Source organism: Corvus hawaiiensis, chromosome 4 (assembly GCF_020740725.1).
Source record: "Corvus hawaiiensis isolate bCorHaw1 chromosome 4, bCorHaw1.pri.cur, whole genome shotgun sequence".
In the NCBI taxonomy this organism is placed as follows: Eukaryota; Metazoa; Chordata; class Aves; order Passeriformes; family Corvidae; genus Corvus; species Corvus hawaiiensis.
In genome coordinates this window covers 57,413,125-57,434,252 of record NC_063216.1, presented here as the reverse complement: position 1 = coordinate 57,434,252, position 21,128 = coordinate 57,413,125, and the positions used below count along the sequence as shown (strand labels likewise).

At 37.0% G+C, this 21,128-nt stretch overlaps 1 protein-coding gene across 7 annotated transcripts in view; it reads right to left on the bottom strand.

Moving 5' to 3' along the window:
* PTPRZ1 (protein tyrosine phosphatase receptor type Z1) overlaps nucleotides 1–21,128 on the bottom strand; it is a 130,713-nt gene that overhangs the window by 7,114 nt on the left and 102,471 nt on the right. For 2 of the 7 annotated variants that reach the window (XM_048302369.1, XM_048302372.1), the window contains exons 13-23: nucleotides 20,319–20,463; nucleotides 13,245–13,336; nucleotides 9,929–10,014; nucleotides 7,621–7,641; nucleotides 7,361–7,457; nucleotides 5,852–5,934; nucleotides 4,998–5,132; nucleotides 3,619–3,753; nucleotides 2,474–2,637; nucleotides 1,664–1,747; nucleotides 91–226 (exon numbers count right to left, since the gene is read on the bottom strand). In XM_048302369.1, the coding sequence (XP_048158326.1) occupies nucleotides 91–226; nucleotides 1,664–1,747; nucleotides 2,474–2,637; nucleotides 3,619–3,753; nucleotides 4,998–5,132; nucleotides 5,852–5,934; nucleotides 7,361–7,457; nucleotides 7,621–7,641; nucleotides 9,929–10,014; nucleotides 13,245–13,336; nucleotides 20,319–20,463 (1,178 nt within the window). The remainder of the gene's footprint in view (nucleotides 1–90; nucleotides 227–1,663; nucleotides 1,748–2,473; nucleotides 2,638–3,618; nucleotides 3,754–4,997; nucleotides 5,133–5,851; nucleotides 5,935–7,360; nucleotides 7,458–7,620; nucleotides 7,642–9,928; nucleotides 10,015–13,244; nucleotides 13,337–20,318; nucleotides 20,464–21,128) is intronic. The other 5 variants (XM_048302371.1, XM_048302374.1, XM_048302373.1 and 2 more) reach the window with 3 other exon arrangements.

Sequence of the window (21,128 nt, the reverse complement as noted above, 5' to 3'; positions counted from 1 at the left end):
GGTGGTGCCAAAAAGAGCACTGCATCATCTCTCCTCCTGCAATCAGAAATAGTTTGTAATAGTCTCATGCTATTTATATTTTATTCTTACCTCAGTCTGCACCAAGTAGTTCCTTTGGGTACGTATGTGTTTTAAGAATCCAAATATGTTGACTGTCCCTTCATGCTGAATTTGCTGTAGCATGCTGTCTAACACTATGTATGTGCCTGTCCTTCCAACACCAGCACTATAAAACAAAAAAACAGTCTTGAGCCTGAAGTAAAACGCTAATGGAAAGAACTGTTCCATACACAGTTTTTTCAACAAACTGCTGCATAGGGAATATTTCCCTCTGCAAATGAATTTATTATACAATATACTTTGCTAAAGGTTTGAGGCTGATAGTAATCTTTTTCTTTGTGCAAGAATAGACCTAAACACTATTTTCTCAAATGATTTTTAAACTATTGGCTGAAATAGAACTAAGGGGTTTCCTGCAGGTCTGCCATTTTCAGGCTTCTGATATTCCTTAGGATACTTTGCCAAGTATATCTAGAAAAGGTGGTATATGTCAGCATTTGGGCACACTTAATGTGTTCAAATTCCTGTATGTCAAAACGGCACTTTAAAGCAAAAGTTGCATTATTCCACCCACTACATTATAGGATATTTCAAAGATAAACCCCAGGAAATGGCAGAACTCTTGAGAGTATATCTGTAAGAGAAAAAAGCTTAGCACTCTTTAAACAAAGCTAAGATGGCAAGCAATTGTTGAAAACCTTTTTAAAAATAGAAAATGGAGAAGTAAGGGTTAATCAGCTCATTCCTGTTATGAATTCTGATTAATGTAGTATAAAACCAGTTGTATCACAAAATTAAAGAAAAAATCTCTTTTATAAAATAGTCCCTTGTAGTTCCCCTCTAAGATATGAAGGAACATTATGTGTACTGTACATGTAACTTGAGAGCAGCACCGTGCTGGGCCTGCATGGTCCCCTCTGGGCAGATCCAGCTCAGTCCATACATGCTAATTCAGTCATCTCATTTCTGCCACAGAGAGGGCACAGAGCATAGGTAGTGTGAGCTTAGATTGCTGTAATAAACTGTCTAAATAAGTATGATATGAAATTCAAAGGTTCAGGTTGTTAACACCCTGTTAGACACAAAGAAGTCCAAAGATTACCAGACGCCATCTGTACTTGTTATGAAAGAAAAAACATGAAAAGTACCAAATAAAAATAGCTAAAATAAGTTTCATACATCTCATCATTTGTGTCTTCCATATAGCCTGTAAATATAAATAAAAGTCACATTTCCAACATGAGATGATTCCTTTGAAATTCCATAGTGCATGGGGTCAGGTTAGCTAAAAAATGTACAAAACTGCCTACAGACAGAGATGAGTTAATACCTATGACCCAAGGGAGAGGTCTGACTGAAGCCACATGACTTACCACTACTCACTTTTTAAAAACTCAACTGAATTGACTCCTAATGTATTGCTGATATCTCAGCAATCTCAGGCTTGACATTTTGAATTTCCCAAGAACAGGCAGGATGTAAATAGCAGCAGAACAATAAGATACGGCATTTTCATTTTCCAAGCTAAAAACAGATGTCAGTCAGATTAGATCATCCCACAAATAAAATATCTTCATTTGCAGCATTTGTGAGGTGACTTTACCTGTTCGCTTTCTCAGAGTCAGCTCCAGAAGGACAGAATTCATGAGGAGGTTCTCTTTCCAAATGTTCCATCAAAGGTGAGGTACTACAGCGGAAAACCAGAACCTGCTTATATATTTTACAACAACCCAGTCCTTCATGGGCATTGTGAAGTCATTCCAGGTCCTACAAGCCCTTTTTAACCAATTTTCCCTGAACTGCCAGTTTTAGTGAGCACTGACAGAACACCTGCCTGCACACTGCGGCACATGCAGACCTCAACCGTTCCCCAGAATGCTCCTCCGTTGCAAATGACTGCTAGAGCCCAGAGTAATGTTAAAAACAGCAGAGTTGTAGTTCAGCCAGGAATAGAGTGAGTCTTCTCTTGTGCACAGAGCTCCTCTTAGGATTACAGAGTATCCCTGCACCAAAGAAAGCATGAGCCAAAAGCATCCTAATGATATATTTGCAGAAATGAAACATTTATCCCCACACATGTATCTGGTAAGCTCATAGCATTCAGGAGAGCAGTACAGAAATGTGGGAAAAAAAAAAGAAGTAAAAGCACTTTTGCAAAAAAAGAAAAAGAACATAGTGCAGAGCAGCATCATCTTGTTTATGGAGATTGACGGATTTACAGAAGTGGCACAGACAGTTGATTAGTTGGCCTTATGAAGGAGAGAAATATCAGATAAGAATATCAGCTAAGAAATTAATCTTATTCCATCAGGAATTGTTAAATGCAAGAGTGAAATTTTGCTTAACCCACCGAGAAATTATTTTTTTCTGCAAAACAAAAGTGGAGTGAACCTTACAGGACTAAAAACCACACCTGCAATGAACCACAACAGGCCCAACAGCGTGGCGCTTCGCATGCGATGCCTTCCGCACAAAGGTGAGAACGGGCAGTGTGTATTCTGGAACACCCATGTCAGGCCACTGGGTATAATGGTACTGAGTCACTATGCGTCCACTAGACCTCCCCTTCTGGGAACCCTGCAACAGAAACATAATTCCACATGTAAGCAGCCCATATCTTCCTTTATTTTCTTTCTGTACCTAATAGCTGTTGAACTGGCTCTGAATATTCCAGCCTTCAAAGAGAAGGGGAAGGGCCAGTGCTTCTGTCTCACCAGGTTGCCCACTGAGTGGAAAAATGACCTGACACTGTCTCTTAGGAAGCCATAGAGAAAGACTACAAGCACTGGAGAGATAACATATTACAACTGCTCTCAAGAGTCACCAGCTCTTCCTGCCACTCTGCTCCTCTGTTGAGTGAACAGAAAGAGTAGGATTCATCTCACCCAGCTTTAGTGGTCTACAAGGTAAGTAGCCTTGTCTAGGCTGCTTTTCTAAGCTCCCTTCCTCCATGGCAACTCAGAGGCAGTGATTCCTTCAGAAAGTAGGTAATCTCATTCAAAGATTCATTCCTAAAATAGGCAGAATAAATTAATTGAGAGTAAATGCTGCACGTTATGTATTAATTATGCAGGGAGGGTGAGAGACTAGATGTCTCGGACATTTACGTGGCTGGAATAAATTAAGTTTTCAGAATCCTCCTCAAAGTAACTAACATCACCCTGCTGAGAGAGCATGCTGGTTCTGGTTACAATAAAGTAAGTGTGGATTCACCTGTCTTTAGAAAGGAAAATGGAGAGCTGAGGTGGATAATTTAACTCATACCATGTTTTCTTCAAGTTGCTCTCTTTCTGAAAATGTATCGTCCTGCTACCCAGGCAGGCAAAATCCACGTCAGCTCTCCAATGTGGTCAGTGCTTTTTCTCTGATGGTCCTACAGTTTTCTGAGTTTATTCATCTGGTCAAATTAACTGAAGTTGACAAGCATCTTGGCTGGCTGAGACCTACAGGATTCGGCTTTACATATACAGCAGAAAGAGTTGTCAACTGCTTTAAAAATATTCTGAGCATCTTTTAACTCTTCCTTTTGCCCACCTCTGTTTTCAGGATGCTACAAACCTTTTTGATCTTGGTGTTTCTAAGAGTAAAATTCCTCACAGTGTAATAGGCAAGTACATGAACACTCTTCTGAGTAATCAAGAAGTTCCCATATTCTTCACTACCTTCGGCAGGCCAGTACTGGTCACATTTTCTCTGTTAAAAAGAAAATAAAAAATAGAGGAAAAAACCTCCTAAAATGTCAAACTAGTAAGCCAAAATATTCACATTTAAGAGCATAGTAAAGCACAAAACTGTACAGCGACTGTCAATATACCCAGTTTATAAATAGACATGATCTTCTGTGCAGGAGAACAAGTAACAGTTATTTTGGCTGTGCAAAGATGCTCTTCATTTGGAATACTCCAAAAAAGAGGTTTAAATCATACTATCAGAGTTGAAGGGGTCTAATGTTGTGGAACTTTCCATTCTATAGACACTCTAAAAACTAAAGAAAACAACACGATCTATAGGAAAAATACGAATACATCCAAGTTAGTAGAATTGTATGTGGCTTTTGATTAGTTTATAGTATGGGCAGAGAATATTTATAACTGGTAGCCAGGGTAAGAGTGAGCCTGTGTATGGCTAGAATGTACAGCAGAGAGCTGTGATGTGTCCAGCCTTTTGGCTGGGTAGTCATATAGCCTTCTCTAAGAGTATTAGAAGAGTGTTTGTTTATAGCATGGTGTTATGAATGAAGTGGTACTCCTAGGGCAGCCCTCATCTGCAATTGCTGTGTCTGTATCAACTGAGAGATGCTTTTTAGGTTGTATGGTAAGATTTACATTCATTTTAGGCACTGCTGCCAGTGTGCAGCAAGTGTGATGCAATGTGTCCTCATGTGACCCCAGGGTACATGTATACTCGCACCACATAATCAGAGAAACACACACCCTGTGATGGGGTTTGACCTCTTTTTGTCTCACTGGACAAATGTGTGTCTAGTCATGTAGTAGGAAAGGAACTGGGAGTACAGGATGTTAACAGGGAGCAGACAGTGAATATCCAGAAAAGTTCACCTGAAATATGTTCTTCTCCTTTCCATGGTCAAAGGCAACCCTGACAAAGAGCATGATGGCAAGCAGACTGGTAGCAGAATGTGGCACAAGGTCCACAGTCTGTCCACTTCTATTATATAGAAGAAGTCTTTTTTTCAGGATAAGATTTTTTTTGTGGTTAGAACATGGTATTTTCAAGACTTATTGAATATTTTCTTTAGTTTCATTCTACAAATCCTCAACTTTATACTTCTGTAGCCAGTCCTAGTACAAGCAACTACTACAAACTATTGATTTTTGTTCAATAAATGACAAAACCGGATTTTTAGAAGACAGGAGTTTGCTACAGGTAGATCTACCAACATCAGAGAAATAAAAAACAGACAAAGGTACTCATACCCTTCCTTTCTCAATGAGATTAGTTATCATCACAATAACTTCTACGTTATGTTCCCATATCATTCTCCAGAAATCTTCTGCTGTTGATTTTAGTGGCCCTTGAGCTGCAATGTAGGCTTTTGGCTTGTTGTAGCCCTAAATTGAAATATAAGAAATGACACTTGTCAAATCACTGTCCATGAGCAAAAGGAGGTTGGGAGGTGTACATGACATTTAATGTATTTATTTTTAAAGACTTTGAAAACCTTTTAAGCACTTTTATGTTTTTAACTATTGAAATTGCAGAAACCCTGTGGTATCAGATAACATATGAATACAACTGTTATGTCAATATTTATCATTCCAGCAAATAGGATATGTATGTTCAAATGCCCGTGTTCAGGAAGAACATTGATATGATAGTGATTATGAGATGTGTTACAGAAGTGGTTTAAAAAATGAATCATGATCACTCATGTGTAAATAACTATGTAATGAAAACCGGTAATGGTGCCCTGGTGAGGCTCTCAGCTAAACAGACTCTTCCTCTCATGAGATTACCTCAGAGGGAAGAATTAACCACTCAGATGAGATATACTTCTAAAATGACTCAGATGTGACAGGATATTTTTTCTTAAAAAATGCCCTTCATTAAGCTGCAGTTGCTACAATATGAAGATAGATTCCAAGAAAGAATTGGCATTTTACCTTTGCTTTAACTTCGTAGGCTTAACTTAGACCACGAAAGTTTTTTTAACAAAATCTGTAATATTGTGATACTTCTTTTGCATTAAACCTATTCATGTCCATTCATATTTTTTTTTACAGAAAAGACTGACAGATCAATAGGCCAGTAGATAGGAAAAGGCACTTACATCGACATAGTTGGCGTTAATGTAATCAGTCAGTTTTCCATCCTTTTCTGCAAGCTGGGCTAATTTAACCCTAGTATGATCATCTGCAGTAAAACAAGGGAGAAAATAAGCAATTTTTGGTAAGAAATATATTCTTTCTTGTAAAAATAATGAGGTGTATTTTTACAATGCATAAGACCAATACAATCACATACGCCAACATCCTTTCCTTAGGTATGAATCAGATTCAAAATTCTAATTTGCAGAAAAATAAAGTAATGACTCCAAAGTTTGAAGGGATTCAGAATCTAGTGGCCTGAGTAGCAGCACCTCGGATCATTTTAGGCACTATGACATATTTCCCCTATGGCCTCTAGCTGCTGCTTGTAAATGTGTATAGGTCTTCCATAAGTCCTGTGTCATGACTGCCAGATCTGCACAGTGGGATGTCTCAAAATGACAGCAGGCACCGTTGTCGAGGAACTTTAATTCCAAGTTAAAAGAACACTGGAGAGCAATGAGACTTTGAAAATGCTGGTCATCTGAAGCATCAGCAGTGGCTACATCAGGGTGAGCTGAAGCGTTCTGCAGGCTGCACCAATTGCAAGAACTACACTTGAGTCGCTTACAGAGGATTCTTGCTACTTCAGCTGCCCTAAGCTGCCTCTGTACTGCTCTTTAATAAAACAGCCCCTGGGCTGGCACATTTCGTATGACTAGCTACAAACACAGAGTGACAGAGGAAAATCCCTGAGTTTTTGTCCCTTTAGAGACATCTTTAGCCAGGGGGATTGTCATTTCCTGTTGCTGGTTTACATTGTTTTCTGCCAGACAGCTGACTCTGTCACTTTTTCTATTAAGCTTTAGTGATGCTGAATGCCGAAGATATAGATTTATTTAGAGCTTTCTTGTAATCAGAACAAAGTCGAAATGCTTTGGAGAGTTAAAAAAAGTATTGCGCCAACAAATGATCAAAAACCCAGAGGCAATAGCTTGAAAGAGATATTAACAAAACTGAATAGTGTTTCAGAGCAGAAAAATCTGGGAGAGTGATGCAGTGGGAAAACAAGTGTACTGGCTAATGAAGATGCTGTACTACATTGTTGCCAGGCACATAAAACCAGAACATTCATGTTTATATGTGACAGTAAATATATCCAGGGATTTTGAAGCTCATAGAGACAATAAATCACCATTACTCCAAATCAAAGATGGATTAATTTTGACAATCAAAACACAGCTTCTTAGGCTTTCTAATGGCATTATAATGAAATCTCCCAACTCCCTTTGGGTCATCGCAGAAGACACGAATATGTCTTGCTGACACATGCTCATCAAATCAGCAGAATGTCAGAGGCCTAACTTGAAGAGATGTGAAATCTCATGCTAACTCCTCTCCAAGGAGCACTTTGCTGAACAGTAGCTGGAGGTTTCAGTGTAGAAGTATTTTTGCTCCCACTAATAACATATAAATCTATACTTGTCTGTAATTATTTCTTGCACAAAACAACAAGTGATGCTTTTACTTACAAGCAACAATGTTTATGTATCTATTCTTATTCTTGTTGTCAGGGTGATTAGAGCTGTCTGATGTAATACCTAGATCTACAGTACAGCTCTGGATTTCCTGAAAAAAAAGTATGCCATTCTTTAGTAAGTATTAACTTACATAAAATGTCTTTAAATACAGTAAGTAAGCATGAAAAGAACCACAACCTTACACCCAATTATCTATGATATTTTACAACTACTTCATTGCTAAAAAAAAATGCAGTGAAATAATTCCTTACCTGATAAAACTCTTTCAGTGTCTAATGAGGGAATGAATGCAAAAAAAGTAAAAAAAATCAAATTCCACAGCACAGAACAAATGGATAAGTGTTTATATAAATTACAATTACTATATGGAAAACAGTTATGGTCATGCAATATATCCATAATAACAACAAAACTGTGTATTTTGACAAAACTCCTAAAGGAAACAACAGGTAATTTTCCCAGTTAAAATTATGGCATCTCTTTTCCTATCTTTAATGTTAGATCTTAGGCCAGTGAAAGCTTGTACATATGAGCAACACTACAGACTTTAGCCAGATTATCTGTAAATTTAACAGTTCATTGGAATTTTTATTGGTCCTTATAAATGCATCAGTTTCTCTGGGGAATGCTTTTGCTCTCTTTGCATTCAGCTGCAAAACCTCCACTGAAGCAGGACTGTGTGCTGTCCAGCCAGCCTCAGAGCACTCTGGGGAAAGACAGAGTTACAGCCCTCACTCTGGCTGCCAGCAATTTCAACGATTTTATAAAGAGAGACAGGCTTGAGAAGACAGGCACAAACTCTCTAAGACTCACAAAATTAATTCATTTTATTGATTACTTTAGTTGACAGGAAACTCAAGCATTTATAAGGCCCACACTGTTAAATAGCAAATATATTGCCATCACTAAAAGTACTAATGATGCTTCCCAACACTTTTTGTAATTCATTTTAATGTCAGTGACCTTAATCTACTTAAATATATGTATAAAAAGTGGTTGTCAGTCTAAAAATTAGATTTTAAATGTTATTTTGTAGTAATATAAAAAAACTTGCTACCCTCCCCCCCCCAAAAAATCTGAACCACCTTTGTACTCTTCAAAAGTATGCTAACTCTGCAAAGACAATTACTGTATTTCAGTTTTTCCCAATCTTCTAAGTTTTCTATCAGTAGAGAAAAGAACTGGACACTAATTCTGGAGTAGTCCACAAAGCAGAAAAAGGATCACCAAGAAACGATGAGGACACTGACTTTTCTTTGCAATAGTTAAAACTAGCATGAAATATGTCAGATGGTGCTGCTGTAGTTCGGTGACACGCACTATATTTTGTCTTTAGATCACTTCTGTAATTAAGGAAAAGTAAAATTGTAGGACAAGATCAATTTAGAATGAACAATCTGATTTCTGTATTGCTGTACTCACTAATGGTGACAGAACTTTGTATCCATTGTATTTACACACAGTCCTTCAAGACCTGCTCTTATTCATAGCTAGCTGAGCTGGAGCCCAGTCCCATCAGTGCATATGCACATGTGTAGTATATGAATATATACTGGACATTCGCAAGTATTTACAAATTTGGTCCCACAATCAAATGGATATTCTGAATGTTAAATGAATTGAAGAAAAAATGCTGATGAAGAAGGTTATGTGAAGGACATGGAATTTTTGGTCAACTAGATCACAATACATTGGCTGGGGAAACAAAAGCAAAACCTAAAGATGCAAAACTCTGATTTTTTTACTTTCGTTATTGTTTTTGCAACAGGAATATTACAATTGTATTTTAAATTAACACAGACCAGTTAAAAAACTTGTTCCCATCCCAACTGACTGATTTTGTTTCAAATCTCTTGTAAAATTGCTGATGGTACAGCTTTCATTACGGTATTTGGGGTTTTAATGTTTATGTCAATTAAGTTAGAACATATCCATCTTTAAATTGATTGCAATACATGAGTGTGAAAAACAATGAAGATCATTAGTTACATATGGTGATAGTAACATTACATGATTAGAGCATATGTTTCAATATTTTCAAATACCTCTTATGAACCATATACTTTAGGAAAGGAACTGTAAAGCTTTCACTACCACATAGGAAGACTACATTAGCTCCCCTGTTAATCAGAAGTCTTGCCACGTGTACTCATTATTACTTCCCTTTTATTTTCTCTGTAAATGGAACAAGCAAATGTGGGTAGCTTCTGCAAAATTCAATTGTCATTAGTATTGGAAAAGCTTTAGATCTATCACTGTGTCTGATAAACCATATACATTGCATTATCTTTGCATAGTTTATTCACACAATTGTTCAGTATTTTAGCACAATAATAAACATTCCCATTTGTACCAGTCCTGGTAGCTTTTAGGAATCTCCCTAGGCTTTATGCATAAACTCCATACTGGTCTCAAAGCACTCACATTTATTGTGTTATTTCATGCATTCATGAAATTGGTGCCCAAGTCAGAATGTAATGCCCCCATTTTTGTTTCCAGGCATTTAAACTTAACATTATTTGTACATGCTAAGTAAAAGACGACATCATAGAGCCATACCTCAAATTCTTCAGAAAAACCATTACTTGCATGTAAATCTGCAACATGTTTTGGAAAATGCTTTATTGGAATTGCTCCAACATCATCTTAGGGGTGGGAAAAGACAAAAAGTATATTTATGTAGAATAAAAAACCAGTGACAAATAATGAAGTTTATATGTAGGCAATCCACAAAACATCCTGAAATAAAATTCTTGGCATGAACTTTGGATATACAACTCCCAAAAAATTACAACATTCTTTTATGCCATTAACATTTCTAAAATAGTTGCCTAACACTTGAACATTTCTAAATTATTATTTGGAAAGAAGATAAAGAAAATGCCTTGCTAGGTTTTGCTCTGTCTGTAAGCTCCCCAAATCAAGGTGCTGATTCTGCAAGATGCTGAGTTTTTCTGTTAAATAGAAGAACATACAAAATTCCCTGTGAAGTCATGGAGATATGGGAGGATTAGCTCTTTGCTCTCAAAGGCAGAGAGCAGAGCTCTGAATAATACTGATAAAGTAGGAATGATTAGGCAGAGTTGTCTGGGTACTTCACACTGATTAGTGTTGCACTGGAACTCAGATGCAGTACATGGACAAGATGCATAGTCCCAAGCCTGCTAAATTAAAGCAGCATTATGCCAGTAGTTTCATATTAATTCACAGCTGCATGTTTGCACTGGCATCCAAAGTAAACAGCAATAATTTTCATCTTTTACTGCATTAGTGACTACCTTCAGTACAGAAATTTCTCCCTGTTCTCCTTATGATTCTATGATTACAAATTGATAATAATCTTATGTCTGATCATGGCAGTACTGACCACAGATTTTCACATCAGGCTTCATATTTCAAGTTTTAAATGCAAGATTTATGTTTAACACTTCTTGGCTACCCAAAAAGAACAAATCTACATTCTCAAGGAATAAGTGTGATTAATGTAACATCTCCATTTTACTTTAGACAAATACAAAAAACCGCTTGTGTAGAATATGCATCAGGAATCACATCAAAAACCTTTGGGACTTTCAGTCTTCTCTTTACTGCAAATACGCTGTGTAAACAAAGTCATCTGTTTGCTAATTATCTGCTAAAGGATGGCATTATTTCACTTAGTTTTGGTACTGAAAAATAATTTTGTTGGGTTTTTTTTTAAAGCCTTTCATGGTTTAAAAATATGTTTATTTCACAATCTGTAATTTCATCACTATTTCATATGCGAACAAAACGTCAGAAACATTGAACAAGGACCTGTTATTCACATCAACAGATGTTCAGCATTTATCCTACCTAATAATTTTATCTTTCAGTTACCAAGAATTTGTTGATTTGTACCAAGATCCAGCTGATCTTCCACTTACATGACTGGATCTGAATACAAAAAGTGAATTTATCCAGTCAAGCCTAAGAGAAGCTGAACAAATGTGTAACACAATCTTCACACTTTGGAAATGAAACCTTGCATGAAGGGTTTATCCTAATGATATGCAAATGCAAAACCAGAAGGGAAAGCAAATGACCCAAAGAGTGAGCACAATAATGGAGAAACAGGTTCTGTTTCTTTGCCCATGCAAATCTCCCAATTCAATCACTTCTGAATCCAGGAATGTATTTTATATCTGGATGTCAGGTATCACTTCAAACTACTGAGAGTTTGATAGTGGATCTGAATACTACCCTCTAATTCATTATTATTTGAATGCATCTTTGAATTGTGCTGTGAAGTGCCATGGCATTTTCTGTGAATAACTGCAGCTCTCCTATCTCTGCCAATGAAACTCCATGGAAGGAAAACTTAATATATAATGAGATCTGTGGAGTGTGCTTTTGGTCATAGCCGTAAGAATTGAACTTAGCAGTTGCAAAACACTCTTCCTGCCCTACAGTCTTTTCTAGTATTACATTGTAATTAGATGCAATTGTAAAATTACACTGTTGAAACACTTGTGCAATAGAAAACATAGTGACTGTTCACTTGACATCTGTTGCACGCAAAATAAAACTATTTCCTCAGTGCTTGCAGCTTTTTCCATAAAATATTTTGTGTATTTTCAGTCACTTAGAAAAAAATTTCTCTTTAATATTTATCAGCATTTTGGAAGGAAAACCTCCAGCTTCAAAACATGTATTTTAGGCACTCAGAAAAACTGTAAGTACAATTACGACAATGGAAAACACTTTCTCCCTGAGGTGAGATGGTCAGGAAAAATTGTAAGAAAATTATGCAGTTGTAATGCAATATAGTTAATGATGGAGAATTAAAGCAGACATTTCCTATAATGATTGTTTGACATTCATATATAATCATGTTTTCTGAAATCAAGCTGAAATCTCTGCTTTTCAACCATTTAGTTAAAGTTTATGCATCTCCTAACAACAGCAACCCATACAAGATGCATTTGAAGATATCTACAATTCAGTTACAATGGAAGCCTAATGTTTGGGATTTATTTAACTAGATCTGTTTACTAGTTATTCACACAAGGGCTGATTTTCTTCCTTTAGTCATTCCATGGAAATCCATCTCCATGTGTAATAGCACAGTTTGCAAAAACATTACTTGTGGAACAAGATATCCTTGTCTCATAGGTGAGAATGTGACTTAGGATCTGCTTCAGGATAAATCTATTTAGGGTTTAAATAGATGAATGAAATTAATCTATTTCATTCTACACAGACTGAAAAAGCTGTGAGGCTGCACGTGCTCCTCTGATACTCTTTGAGGAAAGAAAGGAAACAGTTTCTCCAAATAAAGGTGGTGGATATAGAATCAGAAGATGCTAATAATATTCTGAACTTCTGTATTATTTTCATGAGAGGTTCACAGAACTTTACCATCATAATTATGCTAGTAAAATACATAAGTGTAAGAACACGCTGTAATTGCAAGTGAAATGCAGACAGATGAGGCATATCCTCATCCCCCTGGTAAAAAGAATAGGACATGTTCTATACACAGGTGACAAATCCAATTAAAGGCAGAAACACAACAGAATATGTTGCTGGTGTTATCCTCTAGAGCTATTTAGGGTGGCTCAGATGGCTACATGAGCAGCCACTCTAGTGAGGCTACACTTCAAATGGTTACAAGGCAGTATCCTTGAGGCAACTCTGTAAGCTGAGGATATTTGTCTTCTGTGTTACCTACAGAAGAGATTATTAATAACATCAGTCTGCCAATGTCAGGTGTACCTGTTTACACAGACTTGTACAAGAGGTTACAAATCTCTGGTTTACAGATGTTACAATATATGAAGAATTCATATTGACACATATAAAGCAGCATCTTCCAACAGCTAACACCAATCCACAGAACAGTTGCCAGAAATACCTGAGACTGGGAAGATTGGAGCTGGGGGAGCAGAAATCACTCGAGGTGATGTATTATCTTCTAAATAAAAATGAGCAGTCTGGAAACATTTCCTAGAGAGGAATAAAAATAAAAAAATATTGAAAAAAAAAAGAAAATAAAAAAGAAACAACAAAACCCCACCAAAACATTTTCTGAGATGATTTAGAATTCTGGCATTATTGAGTCAGAAAGCAAAATCATGATTTTGAAAACCAATTTTCATGGAATGTCTAATACTACTGCTATAATATAAATATTCCCCCAGCACATCACCAAATTATGCATACAACAGGAAGATACTACATTACCTCAGCAAATTACAGTTCATGCATCTTTACCTATACCAGAAGCAGAAGATAGAGCACACATCATAGTGACAGCTGAAAGAGAAACTCTGCACCAGGAGCTACTGTAGATGCTGCACAGCTCCAAGTACAAAAAATGCAACTTTCTTCCTTACTTATCTAAATTCACTTAAATAATTACTGTTCCCTTTCATGTAATGATGCTAGCCTGAAAATGGAGCAGTGTAGGAGACCAGATCTGGAAATTCATCAATAGATGCTACCACAGGCACAGAAGAGCAATAAAAGACAACACGCCCTGTAACAGCCAAAACAGTGGCTCTAGAACTACTATGACTGGGGCTAAACAACTTTCCATAATATAATCACAACACTGAGGGACACCTTAACTAAGGAGGGCTTCCCAAAGCTAACAGACTGAAACAGGGGAATTTCTAACTCCAGGACATGCCAGCTTTGTTGCAAAAACATTGAAGTATGAATACAAATGGAATCAATCTTAACTATGACCCACAATGTTATTTGTATCTGTGCTGTAATCCAGATGTGAAGATTATAGGAATAGCATCTGTTAAAAATCCAAGCTATTCAAAGGAATGAATAACCAACTGTTGCTGTAAGCATTGCGAAGCCTCTTTAATTAAAAAATCTCCATATGATTAGACATGCTAATAACAATCTTAACTTTGTTAAGATTATTATATAATATGTATATATTATATATATATTATATATAGATAGATATTATTTGCTTGTCATTAAATTCAAAAAGAAATATATGCACCATGAAAATACTAATCTCATTTTATATTTACAAGATTCTGCTTCTTCAAAGCTGTTGGCTGAAACTATTGTATGATTGTTTGCTACTTTGTATAATCACTGTTACTATAAATTCTGTAGCATTCCTGTATCACTGCAGTCATAAAACCCCTCATATAATTGTTATAAGCAGAAATAAAATCTGAAGATACTTTGAGAAATATATAGGGAATATGTGGCTGTTGTCATTCTTTCCAGAACCATTAATGTAGATAATAAAGACTTTGGTAAGCTTATTTGAATTGAGCCTCTGGGAAACATGCCCATATTCTCAGAATGTGTTGGGAATTTTCTATCAGTGTACAATACAGATTCTCTTAAAACACAAGAAAAAGCAGACAGCTGCCTAAAACGGAAAGCTGAGGCATGCAAAATAGTTCCAGTGATTCACATGACAATTAAACCTGAAGTCCAGCTAGAATTCTCTAAAAGTGTATTTGTGATGTTCACAGAGAAGCTTTGGCTTTGCAAGAGAAATTTGCAGCAATACTATCTGTTATGTACTTGGTTTTACTTAGAAATGGCAATTTCAGATGCAGACCAAGGACACCAAGGTACCTGGGAACACCCTGCTGAATTTTAAGGCATCTCTAGCATTAGAATTAGTGGCTGCTGAGGTGAGAGAGGCTGTCTCAATGCTAGCATAAGACTCAAGAGTTAGTATCAGAACTCTGTGTGAAATGTTTCTGAGACAGGCAGGTACCAAAGTCTTCAAATCATTACATACTTTGGAAAGTCTGGCCCTGTCTGCTGGGCACAGTGAATGCTGTATTGTGTTTATTAAAAACTGCACCAACCAAACATGCCAACCAGTCTGATGCTAAAGCTCCAAGCCCAAAAAGTGTCCTCCCCCCAAATGTCTACTGCTTGTGAACACCCATCATACACAAGGTTTATGGACTAATGTTGTCACCTATTTGCGTGAGAAAAGACTGAGCTATAAAGAATTTAATTAGCATAATGACTTTCACATCTAAAGCTGTACTTAAAATGTCCTCATATTATGCCATACACTCATTATCCCTCACTGAGCCAATGTATTTTTAATCTTTAACAAGTTAATTATGGCTCAAAATAAATTACACCCTTAGCGCATTTGGGAGACAAATTCATAGCAGTTGACTTAACCTGTACTGAGACTCATAAATAGGCACTCCATCTGCTTCTGCATCAGCACTGAAAGCCTTCATGACTAAATCTAATGTTAATACTCACATCTTGTTAATTATCACTTGTTGTTAATGAAAAAAGTGATGACTATTTCAAACTTCCAGACAAAGGTCCCATCACTCAATAACCTGATTATTTAATTTACACCTTTCATCACAGCATTTAGATCTCCAACCTAAAACTGTAATTTGTAATTTAGACACTGCACTTGTTCAAAAACACACTTTATATATGGGGGCAGTGCTAAACCACTGAATTAATTACAGTGTCTGGATCTGCACAGCAGCAGCAGCAGCAGTTCTGTCTGACAGGAGGGATACTAGACCTGAATGAACACTTCAATGGGAGCGACTTGGGACTACAAGACTAAGCCTCAGACTGTGGGGGACATAGATTTTCTATCATTCAGGCCCTGGACCTTGGCTGAGAATGTGTGCTTACTTCTGCCCTGGGGCAGGCACAGCTCAGAGCTTGGCTGGGACTGTCACCGAGGCAGGCAAAGAGCCCCGTGCACATGGGACTGTGCGTGTGTGCAGTGCTCCTGCCCCAGGGACTCAGGAAGGGAGCTGAACTCTGAAAGGCAGAGGCATCTGTGAGAGGATGTGTTTGCACTTCTGCTGCTCATGCAGAATGGTCTTAGGCATGATTCCATCTTTCTCTGAGAACTTCAGTTCTTTTGAGCTCACAGCATTATCTGCCAGTAGGTCTCAAACACTTATTAGATTTTTTTTTTTAATGTTCAGATAATTTAAAGATCTGATGGAGCCAAATGATCTTTAAGTGGATCCTTAATGGACGCCAATTATTCAATTTTTAAATAGCTGCAATTAATCTTTATGTGTTTGTCAACTGGAATTTTAATTGCCAGATTTTATTAAAACTTTTATTTATGAGATGCCACACTGTTGAGAAGTTTCTCCTTTACAGATGGATGAGTGTGGCCTCTGTATATTGAAATCTGGTTTTAATGTTTCTGCATGTGCAAGTTTAATGATCCTTAGAGAGGATTCTCAACTCTGTTTCTATAAACTTATCACAGGACTCAAGGCATGAGCTCAAATCATGGATAAGAAAATGAGCATTCTCTGACAGGTATGTTTCAAAGATATAGGGTAGTAGAGGAAAATTAAAATTCAAATAACTGCTAGGGTGTTGTCTGTCATCAGGTTGGTAACTTCTGAAGTGTTGCTATCATGAAATGTCTAACAGGCTGCATGACAGGAAGCTGATACTCAGTATGTCTGTAGATGCAAATGGACCTGCAAGTGCATTAGCAGTTTGTGGTTCATGTTATTATGGTCTTTTACTACGATTTACTATGATGTTTGTTGAGAAAGAATTTTGAATGGTACAACTCCTACTGATAACTCTTACCATGCCACTATTCTCCGTGCTCTTCTTACAATAAACATTGTAAAAATTGATCTGCACAAACACGAATAATTAAGCAAAATGGTAATGATGAAGCCACCAAGAAAAGAACAGAGGAAGCACATTCAGGTATTCCTGCCACATCTCTGCTGCAAGAACTTGGAAAGTAGACAGATACTGAAAGCAATGGATAGACTCTAGATTTGGACAGAAAATTCTCTCTAAAGCTATTAAAAAAAGTCTATCTGGACAGCAAGGCCACTAAACAGGGCAAAGAATCTCCTTGTTTATTCTACTGTAATCTTAATTCCGCTGAAGAAATGAAAGGAAAATGACATTGCTTGAAAATTGCTTGAATTACAAAAGATACATGAAACCAGAGTAGTTAAAAATTGTGCATTTTCCTACTGGTAATTATTCAATCTTTAGACAATATTGCCATTAGAAGTTTTCATCCTTGTCAGAGAAATAAATACCTATCAAAAAAAGATTGAAATTATGCCTAATGAGATAGTGAAGAGATTGAGGAATTTCCTCAAGTGCTGATTAACAATTTCATTTTAAAAAAAACCCCAAAACCCAAACCCAAACAACAGATGGTACAGAATTATTTTTCTGATACAAGTCGTTAAAATGAAGAAATAAATAATTTTGCCTTTCTTTAACCTTGGGAGACTGGAACTTGTTGCTCTTGGTAGTCATTTGGTTTTCAACCAAATAACACAACTTTTGCACATTCAAATAAAGAGCTAATAGTGGAAACAACCCTAAATACTATACACTCAAATGACCAGCTATGACCAATGCTTTTTGTGGACTTCTGTTGCAAAAGGAATATAGAATAACTCCTCATAAACCTAAATGTTTTTATGAACTTTAATAAATGAAAATAATTGGCCCAAATTAGGAAAAAAAAAGGTCCATTATAAAAAGAAACATTAACATCTAACAGCAATTATTTCAAAACAAACTATTAGAAAAATCTTACAGACTTTCTACTAGTATTTCCCAGGCTTAATAAAATCTGCGTAGCAATGAAGTTAATATTCTGATTTTTTTCCAGACTTTAAAAAGAGGTGTGTGTTTTGGCAACTTTGAGAGAGGGCTGCAAAGTCCTACCTACAATGCATAGTCTTTATGTTGCGTTGCTCTGAAGTAAGAAATAGTTACTGGTGTTATCATAATGCCAAGAGAATTTTGAGGATTAACAATAAAAGAGCTCCATATTTTATTTTGTAGTGCACAAGAAATACACAAAAGATTAGATTCAAGTCAAGAAGATATTATTGCTAACAGGATTTTTGTTTTATTTTGAAAGACTTGTTTTACAGAATTGTTCATTCCCAGAGAAAGAATACAAAATGAACACAATGTTATTTGACAAAAACAAGCTTGTAACATGTAGGATTACTAGAACTGCATTGTACAGTCTGGGTCTTTAAATGCATGGCCTTCTTTGGCAGATAGAAGAGATTTCAAATACTGTTCAGCATCAGGGATGAAACCCTTTGGAAGATGAATATGAACAATCATGTTGCATAACATGAATGACAGGGAAAGATTCTCAGTATGCAAGTGGTTAGCTGGAAATCCTGGGATGGAGAATATAGTTATACAACTAAGCATAAACTAAGAAATGAGTTGTGCAATAATTGTGGCAATTAACTACTACTTTGAAAAGCAGAAGAAATATTTCTCAAGGTTCATTGTTCAAGTGTCTTTAGCCATGGCAAAGGCTGTCTAACTCACTAGCACACTTGCCTGAAACCAAAGAAGCTTGAACTCAAATTCTCCAGCCTAGTCTGTTCAGGGGTGGAATGTGTTCTGTACCCATGTGGAACACACCCTCATAGGCTGACAGAAAACCAGTGTCAGGAGACTAGAAGAAAAGTCAGCACAACCCTGACACTACAGCCTAGAGATAATAGTAGTCAGTAGTTTGGAAAGGGCCAAAGTTACTGGTTCTCTAGCTTTTTTTCATTTTAGATTAAGCAGGATTATTTGGGCTGAAGGAAGAAGAAACAGGCTCTGGAGGCATCTGGAAGGAGATGTTTGGAAGACTTCCCACTTCTTTATACAGTCCCTGTAAGAGCAAGGTCCTGTTTCTGGCTGCTAGTTTATGTGTTAGCACAGCAGAAGCAGGATCAGCTTCCAGCCAATCACTAAAGCAGCAGAAGTTTTTGCAGCTTATTTCCCCACACAGCGTTTCCGGCCCACCACAGCATTTCCTCCCTGACAACCTGCACACTTGAGAAAGTCTTAGGACTGTGCAAAGGTTTTGAGAGCAGGCATGCCCCTAGGAAGACTGTCTTTAACCAGAACCAGTGGAAGAGTGACAAAGCCTTGAGCATTGCCACATACTGTCATGTGGCTGACAAGGTTCCTGGTACATTTTTAGTTCAGGCCAACTTGCAGTATTTCACACAACGCTTGACACAGTTTGGGGTTAGCACAGGGCAGAGGCCATCCCCAGTAAGCGATGTGAATGCAGCTACTCTGTTTTTATCCTCTGTGAGAGAAGTGACTTCAGCTGTATGGAAGCTACCTGTGCCATGCTAGCTGGTCTGTTTTATTGCACAGTGTGGATACAGTTTTTTGCTCTTCCTGATTATGTTATTATGGCTTCTTTTAACCATCAATTCTCTTTATAGTATATTTTTACTGGCTTATCAATTTATCAAGCCACAGAGAAACATGTCCATGAGGAAACCTCAGCACATGTGTGCACATGAAACACATCCATAGTTATCCACTAAAGCTTTGAAAGGCTGGAGGGCTAATTTTGGTTTGGCAGAATCACAAAGGAGAATGACTTTTTAACCACAGGACATCCTAAGAGCTACTCAGTAAGTGACCTTCAAACAGTTGCACTATTACAGTATCATCATCCCCTTTCTGTCTTCTACACAGTGTCAGCTACAGCACACTCCTACAGTGCCATATGAATTGCTTATCTACATACTCCTGTTGAGGACCATAGATTCTTGTTCTAAATTGGTATCTACCTTTTTCAATGGTTAAAGGATTGGAAAGATAGTAAATTGCCCCATGCCATGATATTTATTTTCCTTCTCCCTCTTGCATTTCCCAGTGCTCTGTTGAGTTACTTGGTTTCTAGGCATCAATCACAAGTTATTGTTTACTACAGTCTCCCAATATAAACTATTTGAAGTGGTTAAACTCTCACCAAAAAAAAAAAAATTGCAGTTGAGTATTTTGGACAGAAATCACCTCATTTTGTCCTCTTTATGACACAGAGCAATATGAAGACATGGTAAGAGACAAGATCCAGTCTCCTTCCTAAACTAGCTCAATAATGCCAATCACATTTTTGAAATCAGAGCTCTTTAGAACTGAAAAAAAGGTCAACCAAAAAACAACTTACCTCCAGTAAATGAGAATACCCACAAGAATCACTAGACAGATAAAAGTCAGGGCTGATACGACCACAAGTGGTATAACTGTCTTCTTCTCTGATTCCAGACTCTCAGCTAGACCAATACGAGACTCATGGCTAATATTACTTGCCTCTGCAGTCAGAGAAAATTGAAACAGTCCATGTTTAAATTCTGAGAAATGCACAGCACAAGTGAATGTGTCTTATAATGGGCCTACTTAATATCACTTACCTCTATTTTTTACTATGTACTGCAGAAAGTTTATACATTTGCAAACCAGCTTACAGAAGATAAGCAGATAGAGGGTAAAGCAAAGTGTTCAAGCTTATGTGACTCAGCCTTCCAGCAGTGGAGACTTCTCTTTGTAAGAATAGCAGACTGTTGTTAAAATTCAGAAGAAAGTTTTTTTTATTTTAATCTGTTTTATTAGCTGAAAGCCAAATGAGTTAAGAAATCTGAATACATAATATTGGAATGTGCACTGGAATTGATATTAAACTGCTAGTCATATAATGCAAATCACTTCTCTGGCTAACAGGTTAATATGAAAACTATCTTGCAACAGTCCTTATGTGCTTGCTGTATTGCAGTTTAGCTTTCTGTATTTTTATCCATTGCCCATTCTATAAATTGCTTTATGGATACATTCTGCTTCCTTTGAATCCAATTGCCTCTCTCAACTCTACTGGAGCCACAGTTAAATTTCCCACCTCCATCTTTACAGGTGATCAAATTATTATTTAGATATTGCTTTAGTTTCATATTTCTGTGAGTCATATAATGCTAGATGACAGAAA